The sequence below is a fragment of the Maniola hyperantus genome, chromosome 19, assembly GCF_902806685.2.
Source record: "Maniola hyperantus chromosome 19, iAphHyp1.2, whole genome shotgun sequence".
NCBI lineage: Eukaryota > Metazoa > Arthropoda > Insecta > Lepidoptera > Nymphalidae > Maniola > Maniola hyperantus.
The window spans coordinates 9,968,472-9,991,145 of record NC_048554.1 but is presented as its reverse complement, the minus strand read 5'-3'; the positions used below and the strand labels follow the sequence as shown (position 1 = coordinate 9,991,145).

The following is a 22,674-nucleotide window of genomic DNA, read 5'->3' as shown; positions in this document are numbered from 1 at the left end:
TATCAGGTCAGAACAATAATTGGTGTATGGGACAGTATCTCCAATGCGTATAGCCTCATTTGCCAATTGATCAGCTCTTTCATTTCCGAGAATACCCACATGGCTTGGTACCCAAGCTAGGACAACATCGCAATTTCTCTGTGAACATTTATATAAAAGATCTCTAATCCCAAAAACAATTGGAGACTGTTTATGGGATTTGAATGGAAATCTATTAATAGCTTCTAAAGCACTGCGGGAATCAGAAAATATTATGGTTTTCGGTATCTTTAAAATTAAAACATATTCTAAAGCTTTAAGTAAACCATAACATTCACCGGTGTAAACGGAAGTTTCAGGTGGAAGTTTAATTTGTTGTATACCTTTATATTGTGAATGATATACCCCAACCCCAACACAACTCTTATCCTCATGCTTAGAAGCATCTGAGAACACATAGTGCCTGTCGGGCCATTTATTATTGACGATGTTAGTAAATTCCTGTTTTGGATTAAGGTTATCTTTTAATTTTAATTCTATATCGAATTTAATTTGCGGGACAGCAATAAGGCTTTTGTAGTTATGCTGGTATAGAGGAAGAGTAATACTTCGATGGGTGGGAGCTCCCAAACTTTCATATTTTCTAAGACTTTTTACAAGACATGGAGAGTCTTTATGGGTCCAGTAATTGCAGGTATCAACCTGATATGCAAGTTGTCGTACTTTTGAAAATAACGGATGGGAACTTAGCTGTAATGTACGAAAAAAGTATTTATCACAGAGGAATTGTCTTCTCATATATAGGGGCGGATCACAACATTCCACCTGAAGACAATTTGTTGGAGCCGATTTCATCGCACCTGTAACTAACCTCAAAGCCTTCGACTGGATCATATCCAGCTTTTTAGCTGCAGTTGTATAACCAGGGTGTAATAAGAATGTTCCATAGTCTAAAACACTTCTTATTAAAGCATTATATAACAATCTCATTGTAAAAGGGTGTGCACCCCACCATACTCCTGTAAGGCACCTTAGAATATTCAAATTTCGCTCACACCTTAATGAAACATATTCAAAATGAGGAACTCCAGTAAGTTTAGAATCTAATATTACGCCTAAAAATTTTGTCTTATCTTTAACTGCTAGCGGAATACCATTGTAATTAATATGAAGAGATGGGAGATTTCGCTTTCGAGAAAATACTACAACAGAGCTTTTAGATGGTGACAAATCTAGCCCATTATTATATAACCAACACTTTAAAGCATTTAACGCTAAAGTTATCAATTCACTAATATTATCCAAAGATGGCCCAGTAACATATAAAAGCAAATCATCTGCATATTGAAGCACATTTGCATATCTGCTAACAGAAATGTCCAAATCGTAAGTATAAATGTTATATAATATAGGGCTCAAAACAGAGCCTTGTGGCAAACCCTTCCACACAGTTCTATATATAATTTCATTTTCAGACGAATCTAACGAATACTTTATATATCTTTCGTACAACATATTTACAATAAAATTAATTAATAAATTAGGAATATTCAGGGCTAGCAATTTATTTTTTAAAATCGAGATATTTACATTATCATAGGCGGCATTTATGTCTAGGAAGGCAGCAACCAAAGACTCATTTTTAGAAAAACTTAGTCTTATGTCTGTGGTAAGAACGCTCAAGCTGTCAAGGGTACATTTACCTTTCCTAAAACCAAACTGGTTTCTTGATAATAATGTATTATGTTCTAAAAACCATTCCAGCCTGATTTTAATGAGGTGTTCAGCAGTTTTAGCTAATACCGACGATAATGCTATTGGCCTATACGATGTTGGATCTGAACTCGATTTATTCGGCTTCTGTAATAAGATCAAAGTTTGGGACCTCCAGGATTCGGGGACGATACCCGCCATCATAACGTTGTTGATCAAAGAAAGGTAGTACCTGAGGATATTGTCGTCAAGATTCGATAAGAAAGAATAAGGAATCCCGTCTTCCCCTGGTGCTGAATCCTTAGTCGATGACAGTACGCCTTTCAATTCGTTAAGTGTAAATGGCGAATTCAAATCTACATTATTATAATTATCATTAGATACTATTAGGGGCGTTAAGGCCATGGGACATTCAGGTACATAAGGAGGACCCAAACGATCCATGATTTGCTCTGCTAGAGCTGGAGATATTTTATTCTGTTGTGAATCTTTAAATGCAGATCTAAACCTTCTTATATTTTGCCAAACAATTGAAGGTGAAACATTAGGATTCAAGGATTTACAAAACCTGTGCCATCCTTCATATTTCTTTACCCTAAGTAGCTCCTTAGTGGTATTGGCAATTTTTAAGTAATTATCAAAATTTTCATCCGTCATATTTTGACAAAATTGTTTTTCTGCTGCTTTCCTTTCTTTAACAGCATTAGTGCACTCTACATCCCACCATGGTGGAGATGGAATAAATTCCATGCACTCACCCCTTTTTACTGGAAAAGTTTCATCTGCAGCTTCAATTAAAGCTGCAGATAAAGCTTGTGAGGATTCTAATATATTCAAATGACTAATTTCAGGTAAATTATTGATTTTCTTTTCAACAGCTGCACTATACAAACTCCATTTTGCATCTGTCAGTTTATGTTTTAAACGTGGCTGTCTTACATGTTTTAGAGGTTTTTCAAAAGGGAAAGTAATAATTAGAGGGTAGTGATCACTACCACCAGTAGATTCAGCGGTTGACCAGGTGAGAGATGAAGCTAGATCAGGAGTGCAAATGGACAAATCTGGAGCACTAGGTGTCCGTGCCAACCGTGTTGGAGACCCAGTATTAAGAATGCACAAGTTATGGGAGCTTATTAAATCTAACAACTTTTCTCCATAGAAGGTTGATGTGGAACATCCCCATAATTCGTGATGAGAGTTAAAATCCCCTAAACATAAAAATGGTTTCGGTAAAAAATTAAAAATTTCATTTATTTCATTAAAGATTTCATTATTAGGACGAGAGAAATATATAGATACATAACATATACTATTTACAATAACTGCAATAACAGATAAGTTATCGCTATGTACAGGTAGAGTGATAGGTGTAAATGTCAGAGTATTTCTGATGAGTATGGCCACTCCGCCATACCCATCAGGTCTGTCTTCTCTGAGACAAACATACCCCGGCATTTTGAACAAAAATTCCCTTCTCAACCATGTCTCTTGGAGACAGATTAGAAAGGGATCATGTTTATTAATAAGATATATCAAGTCTTGTTTTCTACTGTTGAGGCTCAGGCAATTCCACTGAATCACTCTGGCTCTGTGATCCATTATTATTAGAGATTTGATATAAGGCTTCAATTACTGTGGCAACGTGGGACGGTGTAACTATATTTGATTGTGATAATAATTGAATTAATATTTTAATAATGTCTGCCATGTTCATGTTATTTTCAGAATTATTATTATTAAAATTAAACTTTTGTTTAGGTAAAACAGGATCTCTTATTATTTCTGAGTGAGCAGAGCGGTCATAGCCTTTGCTATGCTTTGAGGGTGATCTTGGCTTTATAAAGACTGTTTTTTTATACGAATTCGGCACTGAATTTGAACTAGATGGAAGTTTAGATTTTTGGGGACCATGTATATCCTGTGATGAAGAGGATGGCACAGGCGTTGAAACCAAAGCTTCGGCATATGACATGTTTGAAACTGGTGGATGTATTTTAATTGCTTCCATATACGAAATACAACTTTTGCTCATGGTTTCTTTTATTGCTCTCTGTCTGTTATGCTCTAAGCATTTTTTATTTATGGCTTGATGGGAACCTTTGCATAGGCAACACCGGTAATACTCTTCCTCTACCTGACAAGTGTCGCCAGAATGCCCTTGGCTACATTTATAACACTTTGGCACTGACCGGCACTGATTTTTGACGTGTCCAAAACGGCAACACTGGTAGCATTGCACAGTGGGGTAAATATATAACTCTACAGGTAAAGCTGTGTAGCACATATATACCCGGGTAGGCAGTATTTGCCCATCAAAAGTAACTATTACCGTCCCCGTGTTAATGAATTGGTTTACATCATTCACTACAATTTTTCTTTTCATCCTCCTGATTTTAATGATTGGTCCGCAACCAAGTGGAACACTCATATTGAGTAAGACTTCCTCTTCAGACCAATCATTAGGGATACCTTTTACCACACCCATGCGAGTAACATTAAATGTGGGTATAAACGCCCTGTATTTTGCGGGTTCAAGTATTGGGTTTGTTAAAAAATTGTTGGCATCCAAGTAGGTAGAAAACGCCATACTAATGCGATTTCTACCTACACGTTTTACGCTTCCGTTCACAACACCACTAAATTTGTTGTTTTTTAAAAATCTACCAAAAGTTATTGGGTGTAGAGTTGTTGAGCTATCAGTTTTTTCAATTTCTTTTTGTACATGTATTACATATGGGGCATTGTCGGATTGTTGATAATAAGCACGACCAATTGGCACACGCTTTAGCAATGAAGATTGATTACTATTATCGGTGGGATTTGTGGATTCAGTTTGTGGATTTGGGTAAGGGGTATTCTGAACTTTATTATTGTCAGGTTCACACTTGCATTCACAACTGTACCTTTCTCTTCCATCTCGACCTTTTGTTTTCCTTTTTCTTTTGTTACAGGTCATACAAATGCGTGAAAATATTTTTCTTTTTAACGGTTGGTCGGCATTGGACACAACGGAAACGTCAGTGTCCATTGACGACTCAACTGCCGCAATTAATACGTCCATTTTAGATGTAATATTCAACGATCCTAGGGGATCAGACCCCCCAGGATCGGGAGGCCGAGTTTCCATAAGTTTGAAATGAAAACTATACTAAATTTAAAAACTTACCTATATATACAGCTAACTACTATGAAAATGACACTAAAACTACAATATTAACACTATAAAACAACACCAATCCTTTTACAAATTGAATTTACAAATTAATAAAATCAAAGCACGAAAAATTCACGTCCGCCAAGTACGAAGTTTCCCGCCCTTTCTATATTTTTCTTAGACAGGTGAAAACACTGTCGGCCATGTTTGGCCGATAGATTATCTGTGCTCTGACGTCATGCATTTGTAAACAACAGCATAACCTCCCAAAGTTTAATAAACATGACTTCTATACTAGTGTACATGAAAAATATAGTAATTTTCGTTATTGTATCATCCGAGAATGTAAAAAACGCATCGATAAAGACCACAGGAAAGTTGTGGATTAGAGTGCCCAGTGAAATAAATATACGTAACACGCGAAGACATGCTTAAAGGGATCCTCAAAACTCTGGGTTTGAAACCTGTTATTTAACAGACTTTAAAAAAAAGGGCTTTCCTGGGTTTTTCTGGATTAAGCTCTCGTACAGTGCGACAAGACTGTCTTGGCACTTGAATGACATTGACAGAAGGGCGCTGTTGGAGAACAAAGGCTTGGAATCATTCTTTCAGTCTATTAGTATATTAGGTACTTTACTCTCTGCATTCATCCAAGCTTGAAATATTCAAACAAGAACAAAGGGGACACCTGACGGCAACGTTAGTTCCGATTATCGTCACGCGCCAAGATAGCCTTGTCGAACTGTACGTCCTAAGCAAGAACATCCACCCAAATCTGACGTAAAAAGTACTCTGTGATCTGACCCATCCTTGCCGAGTGAGAACGACAGATCATTGGTTGAACGGGTTGACCATGATAAATAATAAAAATAAAAATCTTTTTTATTCGAATAAACTTTTACAAGTACTTTCGAATAGTCGAATGCATCTACCACTGGTTCGGAATGCCTTTCCCTATGGCTTTTCCTACCGAGAAGAACCAGCAAGAAACTCGGCGGTTGACGCATGGGTTGACGCATTGGTTTTGCATTACCGTAGGGCAAAGAATTTCTAAGTACTACTATTCCTATGTCGATGCCGTAGGGTCGGTTTTGAAGAGTCGGAGGTAATGCACAATCTTCCTACACGTCAAGGTTACAGGTTTTGTCTTTGGTTGGAAATCGGAATCCGGAATGAATGGCTAAATGAAATGAATGAACGGTTATGATGTCAATGGGGCCGATTCTCTTGTACACAATCTCTAAACTAAACTAAATTAACAGGTCTAAATCTAGTGCTATCCTTTTCCGCAAGCAACATTATGAAAGGGATAGCAATAGATTTAGACGTGTCGTTTTAGTTTAGTTTAGAGATTGTGTACAATGGAATTAGCCACACTGTCAATTTATTTTGATCTTTTTTCTAATGAAGTACCATGGAAGTACCTATTGTTTTGCTGATATTTTGAAGAAAAAAAAACAAGAAGATTTGTTTTAAATTCTTATTTACTACGTAGTTAAGTTCCTTTTGATCTATTGTTCAAGTAGTTTATTTATCAATGAATTAAGGAAGTAATTCAGTCATTCAACCTATTTAAAGGTATTATTTTGTTATATCTGATAAGTTACAGTGAGAAGTTAAGAGTACACTCTCAACGAATTATATTTTGAACTTCTGTCTTCTCATATCAAAATCTAAGGATAAAACCATTATTAAGGTATGTTAAACTTATGTTATTACCTTACTTTGTATTTTTTTTTAAACGTGTACCTAACATAACCTATATCTGGATCTTAAAATCTGAATATATAAAAGGATTTATATATATAGATTGACTGACTAATTACTGATCTATCAACGCACAGCTCAAACTGCTGGACGGATCGGGCTGAAATTTTGCACGCAGATAGCTATTATGACGTAGGCATCCGCTAAGAAACGATTTTTGAAAATTTAATCCCGGGGGGTTATATATATATTAATTATGGGGGAAATAGGGGTTTGAAATTTGTGTAGTCCACGCGGACAAAGTCGCGAGCATAAGCTAGTAGATTAAAAAATTATATCAGAATTTTCCGGCGCAATACAGTAAATACTACAGTTGTCTGCCTGAGTTGTGAATAGTTAGCCGTTTCTTTTAGAGAAAAACAAATATAATATTAGTATAATGGTGTATTCAGAAGCAGTTTAACAAAAATAAAAAATAACACTTAAATTTTCCATCACAGTTTCACATCAAACAGAGATACATTGCTTGCATTGTTGATACATTTTTAAGTTTTTAAAGTAGATGATGCCCACGACTTAACTTCTGTGTAGATATAAGTTTTTAAAAATCACAAGGCAACTGATTTGCCAGGATTAAAAGTAACCTATGTCTATCTTCCAGGATGCAAGTTATCTCTATATCACGAAAATGATGTCTATGAGTTCTTCCCTTTACATAGATTTAGGTTGTTAAAAATCCTGTGAGAACGTTATGATATTTCAGGACAAAAGTGGCCTATATCCATCCCTAAGATGTAAGCTAACTCTGTACCAAATTTTATCAAAATTATTTAAATGGAAAGGCTATGAAAAGCTAGCAAATAGACAAACACACTTGCATGTATATAATATAAGTATGAATTATATAAAAGACTTTCCACTTCAAAGTAATTGACAGTGATTAAGTTGCTGTTAGGATAGCTATAGCTGCTCCCTTAGCAGCATCACCACCGGAAGTGAATTCTAAAGGCAAGCTATAGTAGTGTTCTACTGCCCTTTGCAATACTGCATTCCTTGACAAGCCAGAGCCGTTCCCAACTATTCTCTTTATATTAGCATTCCTTAAAATCTCTTTGGGCATCATGCAATGTAAATTTTCAATGAGACTGTCGCATAAAGATCTGAACACATGCCCTAATTGTATATTAGACAGGTCTATATTGTCCACTGAAGCCTTAGCAGTTGGAGCATGCCTTTCACCCAACAACAATGGGCTTATTTTCATATTTGTACCTTCTGGAGCCTCCAATCCGAGGGCTATAAGCTTTTCCCAAACTTTAGATTGAGGAATGGGGAATCCAAACTCAAGCATCCACTGCTGAAGCATTTTCACAAATGTAGCCAGCACATTTCCTCCGTTCAAGGATGCAGCGACAACCAAATAAGAATTGTTAAAGTATGGCAAGTGCTCAATTGTCTTACATCCTAAATCACTTATCCTATCAGCTACAATGGCAAGCTGGGCTGAGGTAGATACGTTTAGCACTGCATCCTGTTTATTTTCAAGTGTAGCAATAATAGAACATTGAAGATCACCCATCGCTACACCGACTGGTGTCCCTTCAGGAATACCATTCCAAGAACTGCTCAACACTCCTGCAATTTCCGTACTCTTTAAAACTTTAGGCAAAAGATTGACTGGAAAGTCAATCGATTTCAATATATCTGTATTCCATTCATTTTTTTCTGTACTGAAGTAACCCCAGCTAGCAGCATTTTGATCCGATGTAATAGGACACTCTAAGTCACATAACATTGCTACAACAAAATCTTGAACTGTGGATGAGCATGAGAAACTTTTAAGTTTCTCTGGCTTGTGTTTGAGCATCCATAACAAGGTGGCACAACCATAACCAGAATAGCATTGGAGATGTGAATCTGGCTTTGGTAAAGTGTCCAAAAATTCTGGTTTGCATCTTGTGTCCTGCCAGGTGTACAAGGCAGACATTTTCTCCCTGGTAGCCTCGAAACGAATTACGACGCCTTCTTTTTCTACCTTTTCCCAAGCTCTGTAAACAATGAAAAAAAATATTAAGTTACATGTACCTACAATCTATGTGAATCTGTCTGTCTGCTAATTTTTCACGGCCCATCAGTTGAACCAATTTTGACAAATTTGGTACAGAGATAGCTTGAATTCTGGGGACGGATATAGGCTGCCCGCGGCTTCATCCGCATAAATTTAGATTTTTCAATAACCCCGTGGAAATTCTTTGATTTTCCAGAATAAAAAGTAGCCTACATCCATCCCAGAGATGCAAGCTTTCTTCTAAATCGGTTAGGTAAACAGATGGGCTTTCAGAAATCCTGTGGGAATTCTTTGATTTTCCGGGATAAAAAGTAGCCTACATCCATCCTAGAGATGCAAGCTTTCTTCTAAATCTGTTAGGTAAACAGATGGGCTTTCAGAAATCCTGTGGGAATTCTTTGATTTTCCGGGATAAAAAGTAGCCTACATCCATTCCAGAGATGCAAGCTTACTTCTAAATCGTTAGGTAAACAGATGGGCTTTCAGAAATCCTGTGGGAATTCTTTGATTTTCCGCGTGTCTAGGATGCATATCTCTGTACCTACTAAATTTCGATGAAATCTGTTAAATGAGCTGTGAAAAGCTAGCAGACATAATTTTACCTAGTAAGGATTAGTAGGTAATTAGCGAATTGTAAACAAACTGGTTACGAACCTATTTTTCCACAACACAACGCCGTGCATTTGACCGCAAACACCAATTTTCTTGACATGCCGTAAAACATCTCTAGGCAGTCTAGAAACGCAGTAATGAACAGCAGAGACTATTTTGGGAACATCCTGCTTGTTTCCTTCGATGCCCTGGTCGCTGGGAATGTTTGCCGCGGTGTCCTTACTTTGCTTAGCCACTAATTCCTTGGTGTCGGGATCGTATACGCAAACTTTTACGGAAGTCGTGCCGATGTCCATTCCCAAAATGTATTGTTTTTCTGCCATATTGTATTTTAATTTAAAAAATACTATAGTTTGAAACAATTTTCCGTTTTTGAGATGATTGTATACGCGGCACTCGATAGGGAAGTTTCAATTTACGGCAGTGGCGGTGCTACGCGAGTCGAGTGGGCTGTGGGAGGCGGGTGGCCGACCGACTGGCCGTGGACGGGGAGTGACGTTGGTGGCAATACGCCCGCAGCCCCCTTCTCGCGTCTCTCGTGTTACGTAAATGTAGTGTGTATTGCATTATCTCATCGAGTGGCCGATATGTTTATCGCACTGCTGTTCAGACTTATTGCTAACAAAGTCAATAAATCCTCTTGTCATTTTTCATTTAGTGACAATAAACCCAAATTAATTTAATGGATAGATAAGTTTTGTTGTAAAATTGGATAGGTACATAAAGGAATTATCATCATTAGCCCATGTCCCATTGCCGGACCACTATTCCTGGTCTACCCGAAAGTTTTAGGCCATTGACCACCACGCTGCCAAGTGCAGATTGACAGACTTCACACACCTTTGACCACATTACAGAGCACTCTCGGGAATACAGGTTTTCTCACGATGTTTTCCTTTATCAATAAACACGCACATAACTCTAAAAAAGAGGTGCGTGCCTGGGATCGAACTCCCGACCCCACGTATAGGAGACTGACGTCTTAACCACTAGCGAAAGGAAAGGAACAACAATAACACCTATGTGAATGTATCTGTCTGTATGTTTACTAGCTTTTCACAGCTCATCCGTTTAACCAATTGGACGAAAGGCACACAGTTAGCTTGTATACCGGACGGACATAGGCTACTTTTTATCCCGGAAAATCGAAGAGTTCCCATGGGATTTTTAAAGGCCAATCCATTTAACCGATTTTATCATTTTAAAATGTACTACAGGTTTTGGTACAGACTACAGAGATAGTTCTAGACATAGAGACATCTCGGAGATGAACATAAGCTACTTCTTATCCCGGAAAATCGAAGAGTTCCCATGGGATTAGTTAAAATCTAAATCCCCACGAATGAAGGCACGCGGGAACCATCTAGTAATTCTAGTATAATCAATAATCATAAATAAGTAACCTATGCAGGTAAACGTTATTCGAAAAATATTCGTAGGTACGTATGATAAATTTATTTCAAAATAGATTTTAAAGCAAACTTACTTTTGCTTACGTAGTAAAGTAGGTATCTACCTAACCGAATTCAACGTTATCATTTCCATTTTTAAGGTAGATACCTAATATTCAAATTTAACTCTGCCACGAAACGTTCATATCTGTGTCTTGACGTGTTTTATTACCAACCGGTATTTTAAAACGAAACTGCATTTGACATTTTATGTAACTAAAGAAAAAGAGAAAATTCTAAATTATTCTGGCAAGGCCTCAAACACATTATTGGTAGGTAGGTACCTAGTTACTAATATATCAAAGCATTTGCTCATCTCGTCCAACTAATTACTAGAAGTCACGAATGAAATGATTAATCATAGAGTACTTGTTCATCATGTCATCAGCCATTATTATTTTTGGTCCATACGCAGTAAGTTTTGGATACCCAGTCCACTCGTACAAATGTTTATTTAATTGCCACTTGAAACATCACTATGATACGAGTCCAATTTTGGCGGCAACGAATTAAATACTATTTACTTACTTGCTGATGCTAGCGACTTCGTCCGAGTGCATTAGGGTTTTTGAAAATCCCATGGAAACTCATTGGTTTTCCGGGATAAAAAAAGCCTATGCCAAGCGATATAAATTTTCGTCTCCGGAATAAGCTATTTCGATAGGTACTTGCTATATGCAGCAAGCTAGCTCTATATTTGCGTTGAGACCGACAAAACGTCACATAGGTATGAGTGACAGAGACAACACTCTACAAAGTCGAACCCTCTTTCTAGAGGTCGATGTACATTATTTTCTGCCGTGTAGGTACTGTACTATTATTATCAATGGCACATGCATTATTTTCTTAGCACAATAATATTTTGAACGATTAGGAACGATAACAAAAACCTTTAAAATTACCGACAGTCCAGGGAAAATGTGTTGAATGTCTGCCAGAAATAAACCAAAAAGAAATGTGTTATTATTTTAATCTCTATAAATCTTTACGGGTAAAGATTAATATTGAAATGCTGTTTAAACGTTACTCAGCAGGTTTATAGACTGTACCGTGGAAATATAAACAATGTTAGAAGCTGTGTTTTACAATCCACCCACAAGCCCACTTTACAAACAGAAAAATACGGGCCTGCTGTTTAATTTATTAATCTCCATCTTCTATCTATATATATATAAAAGGAGAAGGTGACTGACTGACTGACTGACTGACTGACTGACTGACTGACTGACTGACTGATCTATCAACGCACAGCTCAAACTACTGGACGGATCGGGCTGAAATTTGGCATGCAGATAGCTATTATGACATAGGCATCCGCTAAGAAAGGATTTTTGAAAATTCAAGTCCTAAGGGGGTTAAATAGGGGTTTGAAATTTTGTAGTCCACGCGGACGAAGTCGCGAGCATAAGCTAGTTTTATTTATAATCTTGGAACTAGCAGTCTTGAATTTAGATCAAATGTTAACTGTAAACTAAGTTTACTAAGATTTTCTTAAAGGAAGTTATTTTTGTTACAGAAATATGGGCAAAAGAAATAAAGGGGAACAGAAGAATAACGTTAAAACCAAGAAAAAGAGATCTGATAATGATACAGCAGCCAATGATGACACCACGGAGGAAATATCTAGTATAGAAACAACCGGCAACGGGAAAAATAAGAAAATTGTATTTGATAATGATGAACCCACTAAAATAGCACCAGTTATAAAAATCACCAATGAACTTAACTCAATCTCGCCTAACAGAAGCCGAAACAAAAGCACTAGGAGTGCAGTGAACAATATAGAAAATAACAAAAGTAAACAAAACAAAAAGATAATTGTTACAGATGATAATGACGAAGGAACAGAAGTTACGATAAAGAAAGGGGGAAGAATGAAAACTAATGACGAGGAAGAACCCGAAGATGAAGAAATCGACAAGTTTTGTGATGAATTAGACGAAGAAGATAATGTACAGTATGATAACTGGGTTAAACTGATAGAAGCCAAATTAGGTCCAAATAAAAAGAAATAATAATTTTTTAATTAAAAATTTTGCATTATTTTTTATAAGTTAATGTTCTCCTGGCCGAATTTGCCCAGTCCATCGATGTATACAATCTCCATAGATATTAGCCATCTACGCGGGAGGTATCATTTATAGTGCAAGTGTCTATACAAATACAGGTGCACTCTATTCTCTCTCATAGTTCGATGGGACGGAAATCTAACACGACCGGAGAGAGATCAGGCGCAGCACCGATGGCTTTACATGCTCTCGGAATACCACCTAATACTGATAATTTTTTGATAGAAAAACCCAGTTCATTCCTTGCTACCTTATTTATGTGTGTGTGTGTGTGTAGCCACATTATGTCCAGAACTAGCGTGGCCCCCTCAGTCCCTCTCGCTCAAGCAGATTCTCTTACTTGTGAAATGTCATTCCTTCTACACTTCACGTTGTTTGCCAAATACTCACGTACAAATACATTTTGGCAAGCAAAAAAAAGTGACCACGGTGATAAGAACAAAACATAATCATTTTGTTACGTTCTAATAAGAGCTTAAATGCATTTAGCTATCTCGCTCTAACAGTAAGTGTCACAATAGGCTACTTATAATAGTCTTCTTCTTCTTAATTTGCTTTATGGCTTTCAGTAGTGCCACTTCTAATAGTCCTTGTTCTGAGATTATTTTAACGCCAAATCCTGATTCATAATCTGAGACCATTGCCATCATCAGCATTGGACATGCTCAAAAGAGCTAGAGTCCAGAGCCGTAAAACCAGTTAACAAAAACATCATTGGACCGTAGATAGAATAATACGTAGATTTAAGTACTGTGTAACCGCGTATGAGATAGCGATAACACGACGTAACGATGAATAACACGACAATTAATACCATTGTTTAGTAGTCAATATTTGTATGAACCGATCAACAATATTTGTATTAAACGTTTCTTATGTGAAAACAAATAACTCATGAGAAATACAATTACGCCACGAATTCTCAAAGTTTGTTTCGCAACTAAAGTTGCATGCCTTGTATGGAAGTTGTATGTATTCTTGAAAAAAACCAGTTACACGATAAGGGACAAAAAATAGGTTAGCAGCGTCTGTTTATCACATTATCTGTGCTCTCTTTTTAGTGTGAATGAGAAAGCAAACGTTCCTGTATCTACCTTTATTACTCTTTCTACGCATTGGACACATTTGTCATCTATTTTTTCCAGGGTTTTTGTCATTTACTTCCCAGTATATACTCTACGGATTACTAGTCTGTGGTATATACGTATGTCGTATAGTCTATGATTTACTCCTCACCCACAGACCAGTACCTAATCTATATCTATAGATCTAGTCCTTATTCTGAGATAGATCCCACAGAGTACATTATATATACAGGTATAGAGACGTCAGCTAATCTTTCGTAGTGGCGCCATCTGTTTCTAATTGCAGTAACTATTGTATGTAATTTTTTTTTTATTTTTTCCGGCCTTGGATACTAGTTTTTTAAGGTCAACTATATAGCTATACGTATAACAGGTATAACACGTGTTCAGGTTTGATTCATATATTATTTATATAGGTAGTGACTTCAAAGAAAATACGAATCAAAAATTTTAATCCCGCTTATGTACACGTCGCAATATGGCAGAAATTCAATCTTATTCTTAGTTCGGCCGCATTATTTATTATTTTATACATTGAAAGAAGTACTTTCAGTACTAAAAGTTGAGGTAATAAAACAAAACCCGTAATTTATTATTTAAAACTAAATTTTCTTTTTTTCTTTACACATGATTTTTGTACTGCATTCTCTATGGGTATTAGGTTATGTTGAATTTAGCATGCATTTATAAGTGAATATCCCAGCAGTACACTTGAATGGATGGATCACGGATGCAGTAACACTGCGTAAACAAAAATGTGGCACAAACATGGATGTCCACGTGTTGCTATAGTACCCTTATTATAAATGCGAAAGTATGTTTGTTTGTTGGTTTATCCTCTAATCAAGTCGCAACGTGCAACGGATTGACGTTATTTTTTGCATGGGTATACTATAGACTATACATATAGTCTATGGGTATAAATATAGACCTAGAGAGTGAAATAGGCTACTTTTTATCCCGGAAAATCAAAGAATTCCCTCAGTGTTTTTAAAAACATAATTCCACGCGGATGAAGTCGCGGGCTTCAGCTAGTAGCATAGGAGTAATAGTGTCCTGTGGCTAGTAGTAAATAAATCTTTTTGAGTCGTAGAGATCCTCTTCTTCTTTTTAATTTGCTTTATGGGAAGTCGTAGAGATACCAGACTACAGTGCGACAAGGCTCTCTTGCCACTTGATTGACATTGACAGGGGGGCGCTATTGGAGAACAAAGGCTTAGAATATTCAAACAAGAACAAAGGGGACACTTGACGGCACCGTTAGTTCCAATTTCGCCACGCGCCAAGATAGCACGTTGGTGGACAGTACAAGTTAAGAATTTCTTCCTAAATGACACTTCTTATTCTCATACATTGCCTATGGGCGTAGTGGCAATGCGGTTGTATGTACAATGTTGTTGAGTGACAGAACGCATATAGGCGTCGCCTGAAGGATAGTAGTCCTTGTCGGACCCGTATTCCCCATCATCAGCATATGGATCTTCACTAGATTCCGGAGTTTCAACTTCATTGAACAATTCTAACAACCGTTTTTGTTCCCTTTCGTACGGATCTCCAGGCGCCATCTGTAGATAAATTCATTATTGTTTCAATACCAAAAAACTGCATTCAAAACAAGCAACTACTAATATTAGAAGCACAATTACCTTATACGTAAGTTACATGAATTGAATTTGAATGTTTCGATAAATAAAAACACAAAAATACGTTGATAACTTACCACTCGAACCGTTATTTGCGCGCGAAAGTATGAGGTGACACTAATCCTCCCGCCGACGCGCACTACGTGACTAAATGTATGAAAACACGACGCCCACGAGCGTACTGTGCGGGGAGAGGGGTACCGGAATTCTGTCAATGTGTGTGTAACTTGACATGTTGTAGAACTATGTACGATGACAGTAGGAAAGCCGCATTACTTTTGCGGTGACACTACAACATGTTCTTCCATGTAAAAGTATTGAAAATCAAGCGCCCTCAGACGTACTGCCGTGACACGAGTCTACAGACGTCTACAGGCGTTCTGTCGTATCATTATTTACTATCTGAACGTCCGTGGACGTTACTGTCCATCAATGTGATAGCCTTGTCGCACCGTAATTTATTTTTTGATAAAACGCCATCTAGTTCTAATTGCACAAACTAAAATTATGGAGATTTTTTATACTAAACAACATTAGTTCTATCTGTTAAGACCCTGATAGATCCTTACCGACCAAAAAAAAAGCATTTATTTTTGTTGGTCATTTTCATTTGATTTTTCAATTTTCAACCATTGATATAAAAATATGTTTTGAATCCAAAAACGAAAAGTAGGTAATTTTTATAAACAACATAGTGATCTTACATACACTTTCTGTTATAAACTTTTATTCTGCATTTCCTCTTCATCTACCTTGCATTTCAGGTAAGAACATTTTTTCACAACTTGTTTCTTCCTAGAAAATTCTAGGAATTTGCCAAAGCATTAAGCATAAATTTGTGAAGGCATCCCCTTATAGGCTTCCCCTAAAACGCACGCGGCAGTCGATTAGTCCTTTGATTAGATATGTATAGAGCTATAATAATAAACAACAATTTTTATTAAATTATGTCCCATATTTCGTAGATTCAACATGGAGTCTGCTGGAGATTGGTGTCTGATTGAAAGCGATCCTGGGGTTTTTACCGAATTAATAAAAAAGTTTGGTAAGTAGGTACTTTATAGAAACTACGTACGTACAAAGCATAGTGGACGACGGACGTAATATGTACACACGGCAATATTTTTATTTTTATCGTCATGATCATCGTCGTCCATGATGAATGATAGCCGTCCGCTGCTGGACATAGGCCTCTTGTAGGAACTTCCACACACCACAGTCTTGTGTTGCCTGAATCCAGCGGCTGCCTGTGACTCGTTTGATGTTGTCTGTCCACCAAGTGCTGTCTTCCAATGCTGCACTTCTTACTGATAATCATGCATTACATTAAATGTAATGTGGTGCACATAATTTAATGTGATAATTATTATTTTGCTTATTCTAGATAGATTATTTTCAGGAGCGAAAGGCGTCCAGGTAGAAGAAATGTGGACTATAGATGAAGGCATATTTGAAAATCTAAGGTATCTAGATGTGTACTTAACTACTTGTTTATTTTATGTTTGTTAACTCTAAAAATATATTTCAATATTTCATATTCATACTTACTCAATATTTCAGACCAGTCCATGGACTCATATTCCTTTTTAAGTATTTACAACATGAGGAAGAATCCAACCCGGTTGTCACTGATGACAGACTCAAGACCATATATTTTGCTAAGCAGGTAGTACCTAATCATATTTATTAATTTTAACTTGCTTATTAATAATACATAATTTAAATTTTGTCAAAACCATTAGCAAGACATGGTTGCTAACTATGGGTCTCATAAAAAGCTCAGAGTCACTCAGCGGGTGATGGAGAACTATGCTTGGAATTTCTCTACATGATCAAATCAGAAATGAGGAGATCCGTAGAAGAACTAGAGTAACTGACATTGCTCAACGGGTTGTGAAGCTGAAATGGCAATGGGCAGACACATAGTTCAAAAACCGATAGACGTTGGGGTCCCAAGGTGCTGGAATGGCGACCTCGCACCGGAACGTGTAGTGTTGGAAGACCCCCCACTAGGTAGACGGACAACATCAGATCAGTCGCAGGGAGCCGCTGGATTCAGGCAGCGCAAGACCGTGGGGTGTGGAAGTCCCTACAAGAGAACTACGTCCAGCTGTGGACGTCTATTGGTTGATGATGATGATTAGCAATCTGAAGTGGCAGTGGGCAGGGAATACCCGTCATAGAGGAGTGGAGACAGCTTATAAGCAAGCATAGTGTGTGCCCTCGAGAATGATTCACAGATGATATAAAGTGGCTGGCAGGAGGGCTGCTGAGAACTGAGTGTGGTAGTGCTCTTTAGCGACGGCTTATGTCCAACAGTGGATGGGATGAGTTAAAATTTTAATAAATAGTTTTTTTCCAGGTCATTAACAATGCATGTGCGACACAAGCAGTAATAAGCCTGTTGTTAAACTGCAACCACCCAGATGTATGGCTCGGACCTGAGCTTACCCGGCTGAAGGAGTTCAGCATGTCCTTCGATCCTAAAATGCGAGGTCTGACTCTAAGTAACTCTCAGACCATCAGAAGTGCCCATAACTCGGTGGCGCAAGCAACGCTGTACGAATTTGATCCAAAAGTAGCCACCAAGGTACATTTCATTACCCACTTGTTACTTACTATTGCTGTTTGCATATAACTTTCTTATCAGCTGATGCTCACAACTTCATCGTGCATAGATAAAGGTTTAAAAATCCCAGGAGAGGTAGAATTTGGCGTCCATCAGTCCCATCTTTTTATATTTTATTAATTCAAATACGTATATTTAAAAAGTAAAATAGTATATAGTAGTAGTAATAAATAAGTTAGCCCTTGACTGCAATCTCACCCGGTGGTAAGTGATGATGCAGTCTAAGACAGAAGCAGGCTATCCTGGAAGGGGTATGGCAGTTTTATTTTTAAACCCATGCCCCCCTTTGCTTTCCTATCGCTTTGGTTTATACATGATCGCTACATGATGCCATGTAGAAACCAAAGCGATTTAGTGTTCTGGTGAACACTAAATCGCTTGGCAGCATGGCTTTGTCGGTATGGTGGTAACTAGCCACAGCCTTTAGAAATTATAAAATTCCAAACTCCTGCCAGGAATCGAACCCGGGACCTCCCACTAACTAAATCAATTCAACCTTGTTATTATGGCGCACAGCTGTATATTATTATAATTAGTACACTTTACTTTGTGGAATGGAATGGGCTCTCGAAATTATATTTATTATATTCCATTCTCTAGTCAGTGATAGCTGAGTATTTCAAGAGCTATAATTGAGGAGTTCCACCCTCCTTTGTGATGAATATTCACATGTGTGTTTATATTCATCATAAATTAAATTTTTTTTAGGACGAAGATGCTTATCACTTTGTTGGATATATACCTATTCAAGGAAGATTGTATGAATTGGATGGACTAAAAGATGGCCCAATAGACCACGGGCCCATTGCACCTGAACAAGACTGGCTGGATGTAGTTCGTCCTATCATCTTGAAGAGAATTAATACGTAAGACAACATTTTGTACTATTATTTTTATCTATACTACTCTGAAACCTTCATCCGCGTGGATTTAGGTTTTTAAAAAAACTGGCCAAGTTCGAGTCAGGCTCGCGCAACGAGGGTTCCGTGCTACAGTCGCATTTTTTCGACATTTTGCACGAAAATTCAAAAACTAGCATAAAAATAAATAAAACTTAGTTTTAGGATGCACAGCATATGATAACCCACTTGATATAGTTATCTTACTTCAAAAATTGAAAATACTAATTATTAGTTCATGAGCACAATTTAATTTTTTTTGTGTGATGTAACCACAAATTCACGGTTTTCAGATTTTTCCCCGAATGTCTGCTATAAGACCTACCTACCAGCCAAATTTCATAGGTCAACGGGAAGTACCCTGTAGGTTTCCTAACAGTTCCGTTTTTCCTTTTGACGTACGGAACCCTAAAAATCCCACAGGAACTCAACTTTTCCCCCACGTCTTCAATAAATTATACACATGCAAAAAATTACGTCAATCTGTTGTGACGTGATTGAAGGACAAACCAACAAACAATCACTTTTGCGTTTATAATATGGGTGCGATTTTCGTGTTACAGGTATTTGAATGATGAAATCCATTTCAATTTAATGGCCCTAGTATCAGACAGGAAAATGGTCTATGAACGAAAAATACATGAGCTGACTGACGACACGCGAGCACTCGGGATGGAAACTAACGAGGTCGAAAATGAAATTCGCAATTTGCAAATGTTAATAGAACTCGAGGACCAAAAGATGTCGAGGTAAAGCCACTCATGTATCGCTATAAATTTTATATTATTAATATCTAAGAAAATCTAAGTGCATTCAATATTAACTGGCGTGTTTCCACTTGAGACCGTCATTAGTAAGAACTATAGGATTATGTCGTGGCGGGTGAATTCAAAAGCATCAACACTGGTTGGTTTGCAACAAAGTCAAAACGTTTATTCAAAGTAGGTAAAAAATTACGCTTTTTGATAGTCGGTTTGCATTTGGAAGATGATGATAATATAGTGGTGATAATTTTTACGCAAACTTAAAACTAAAGCTACGAGGGTTCCAAAGGCGCCCAGGTCTGAGAAGAGCCCACAACAAACTCAGCCGGGTATTCTTTTTATTATCACCACTTTACAAAATCACTTTAACTTATTAGAACTATCACAAGGCCGTTAAGCAACTCATTCCCAAGCTTTCTTATCATTTAAATAATCCTTTACATTGTAATAGGATTTGTCAATAAGAACTTGTTGAGAGACATCTCCAATGTCTTCTGGAAGCTTATTATAAAAACGTATAGATACGTAGAACAAAATATATAAGGCTGAACCGGCTCCTTTAAAACTGAATGGGCACTATGAGTGTTTGGTTTATTACCCCTATTGTTTACGTGGCATGTTATGTACTTCATAGAGTACGATTTTTGTTTGGAATGGCTATCTAGCTAGTGCATAGTAAAAAGAGGTCTTTAATGCGAATTGAACACATCTTGTTTTCAGATACCAAGAGGAGCTAGCGCGAAGGAGGCACAACTATCTCCCATTCATCATAACACTTCTGCAGATACTGGCGGAGAACAAGAAGCTCATGCCCTTATATGAGAAGGCAAAGGAGCGTGCCCTAAAAAAGGAGGCGAAGAAGTTGAAGGCATAACAGGAGTCTTCGGGGGGGCGCAAGGACCGCCGTCCGCGCACGCCCCGCCGCTGCTCGCCCTCCTCCCCCTCGCGCGTGCTCCCGCCTTCGGACCACATGCGGTACTCGCTCGCAGATCTGGACTCCATCTTCACCGAGCCGCATGGCCCCGGCGCCGCGCCCATGCACCCTCTGCCCGATATGGACACGTTCACACCCGGCGACTTCCTGAAAGCTGCCGACCTTGATCTGCGCAAGATATTCGACGAGGAGTCCCCAGCGACGGACGGTGTGTTGGTGCCAGATGAGCCCCCGGTACAACCTAATCCTAAATTGGAATAGAAACAGAAAGATTTTTATTCAAATAACCTTATGTACATTTTGAATTGTCAAGTTCATCTACCACTGTCCCGCAATTTCCTTTCGTTCCGAGAAGTACCAGCAAGAAACTCGGCGGTTGCTCTTTTTTCTTTCTATACTATTAATAGATAAAATTGAAGTGTCTGTTTGTCTGTAATTTCGAAATAATTATCTCAAATCAAGCTTATATGGTTATTTGACTGAAGCCTGCTATTATTCTCTTTAATCAGTACCCTTATTATAAATGCGAAAGTGTGTTTGTTTGTTGGTTTATTGGTTTGTTGGTTTGTCCTTCAATCACGTCGTAACGGTGCAACGGATTGACGTGATTTTTTGCATGTGTATAGATAAATACCTGGAGAGTGACATAGGCTACTTTTATCCCGGAAAATCAAAGAGTTCCCACAGGATTTTTAAAAACCTTATTCTGCGCAGACGAAATCGCGTGCATCAGCGAGTGTAGTATAAATTCTACAAAGAACTTTCTATTAATTTGCATTAAGGTAGCAATCTTTAAATATATTAAAGGAAAAGGTGACTGACTGACTCACTGATCTATCAACGCACAGCTCAAACTACTGGACGGATCGTGCTGAAATTTGGCATGCAGATAAGGAATTTTGAGAATTCAACCCCTAAAGGGGTGAAATAGGGGTTTGTTTGTGTAGTCCACGCGGACGAAGTCGCGAGTATAAGCTAGTACTATAATAATATAATCTTACTAGCTTATGCTCGCGACTTCGTCCGCGTGGACTACAAAATTTCAAACCCCTATTTCACCCCCTTAGGAGTTGAATTTTCAAAAATCCTTTCTTAGCGGATGCCTACGTCATAATAGCTATCTGCATGCCAAATTTCAGCCAGATCCGTCTAGTAGTTTGAGCTGTGCGTTGATAGATCAGTCAGTCAGTCAGTCAGTCAGTCACCCTTTCCTTTTATATATAGATAGATTAAGATTTATCGTGATTGTAGCTGTTTCAGTATAATTATAATTTATAACATTTAAATTATTAGTGCAGTATAAATAAATAGAGAAACAAAGTTTTTTATTCAAACTTACTACACACCTATTATGTACGTACTAATATATAATATATTGTTACTAAATTGTCAAGTGAACTACCCCTGGTTCGGATATGGGAATATCCTTCCTCCAATACCAGCAACAAAGGTGCACTATCTCACTAGAACAACAGTGGCGCTTAACCAACGACCACAGTGGACTACCAACAAAATGTATACAGGGAGGGTACCTACCTCTTATGTCCGCTTGATTGCGCAACCGATTTGGTGGGATCATCCACTGGTGGCGCATGTCTATAGCTATCACATTAATCAGAATATATTTTATTCTGAGGGGTATTATAAAGGCTGAAGAGTAACAAACACACATACAAAAGGTGTGTGTGTGTGTGTGTGTTAGTTACCCTTTCACGCAAAAACTACTAGACGGATTTGGCGGAAAGGAATGGAAATTAATTATACCCCGAACTAACACATAGGCTAATTATTATTATCCCAGATCGACTAGTTTCATGATAAGCTTATGAACCAATTATTATGAATAGACTCAAAATTATTACAATCCAGAGCTGTAAAGCCAGTTGAAACAAAAAAAAATCATATAGGTATGTTATTGGTCTGTGTTTATCACCTGTGCCTGCTCGTCTATGTTAATGTCAACTTGA

The 22,674-nt window shown here is 37.7% G+C and overlaps 3 protein-coding genes and 1 long non-coding RNA gene across 8 annotated transcripts; 3 read left to right on the top strand and 1 right to left on the bottom strand.

Annotated features, from left to right (window-relative positions):
* The first annotated feature begins 1,311 nt into the window (after positions 1-1,311).
* Positions 1,312-3,728, top strand: LOC138403617 (uncharacterized). The gene is made up of 2 exons (XR_011237847.1): positions 1,312-2,543; positions 2,641-3,728. It is a non-coding gene; the product is annotated as an uncharacterized lncRNA (long non-coding RNA).
* Positions 3,729-6,246: 2,518 nt separating this feature from the next.
* On the top strand, positions 6,247-12,717 carry LOC117991113 (uncharacterized). Of its 4 annotated transcripts, none has more exons than XM_069505093.1 (2): positions 6,247-6,424; positions 12,201-12,717. In XM_069505093.1, the coding sequence occupies exon 2, from the start codon at positions 12,205-12,207 to the stop codon at positions 12,697-12,699; it is 495 nt and encodes a 164-aa protein (XP_069361194.1). In that variant the 5' UTR covers positions 6,247-6,424; positions 12,201-12,204; the 3' UTR covers positions 12,700-12,717. The 4 variants fall into 4 exon arrangements, with proteins under 4 accessions (XP_069361194.1, XP_069361193.1, XP_069361196.1 ...); XM_069505092.1 differs by having other exon boundaries at positions 6,247-6,542; XM_069505095.1 differs by lacking the exon at positions 6,247-6,424 and adding an exon at positions 10,936-10,956.
* Positions 6,983-9,742, bottom strand: LOC117991099 (sedoheptulokinase-like). The gene is made up of 2 exons (XM_034978655.2): positions 9,276-9,742; positions 6,983-8,601 (listed from the first exon to the last, which is right to left on the bottom strand). The coding sequence occupies exons 1-2, from the start codon at positions 9,554-9,556 to the stop codon at positions 7,494-7,496; spliced, it is 1,389 nt and encodes a 462-aa protein (XP_034834546.1). The 5' UTR covers positions 9,557-9,742; the 3' UTR covers positions 6,983-7,493.
* A 3,318-nt stretch (positions 12,718-16,035) lies between the features above and the next one.
* On the top strand, positions 16,036-21,173 carry Uch-L5 (ubiquitin carboxy-terminal hydrolase L5). Of its 2 annotated transcripts, none has more exons than XM_034978660.2 (8): positions 16,036-16,245; positions 16,447-16,526; positions 16,881-16,944; positions 17,042-17,147; positions 17,844-18,071; positions 18,819-18,976; positions 19,573-19,758; positions 20,494-21,173. In XM_034978660.2, exons 2-8 carry the CDS (start codon positions 16,454-16,456, stop codon positions 20,645-20,647), a joined length of 969 nt encoding a protein of 322 aa, XP_034834551.1. In that variant the 5' UTR covers positions 16,036-16,245; positions 16,447-16,453; the 3' UTR covers positions 20,648-21,173. The 2 variants fall into 2 exon arrangements, with proteins under 2 accessions (XP_034834551.1, XP_069361118.1); XM_069505017.1 differs by having other exon boundaries at positions 16,059-16,150.
* The last annotated feature ends 1,501 nt before the right edge of the window (positions 21,174-22,674 follow it).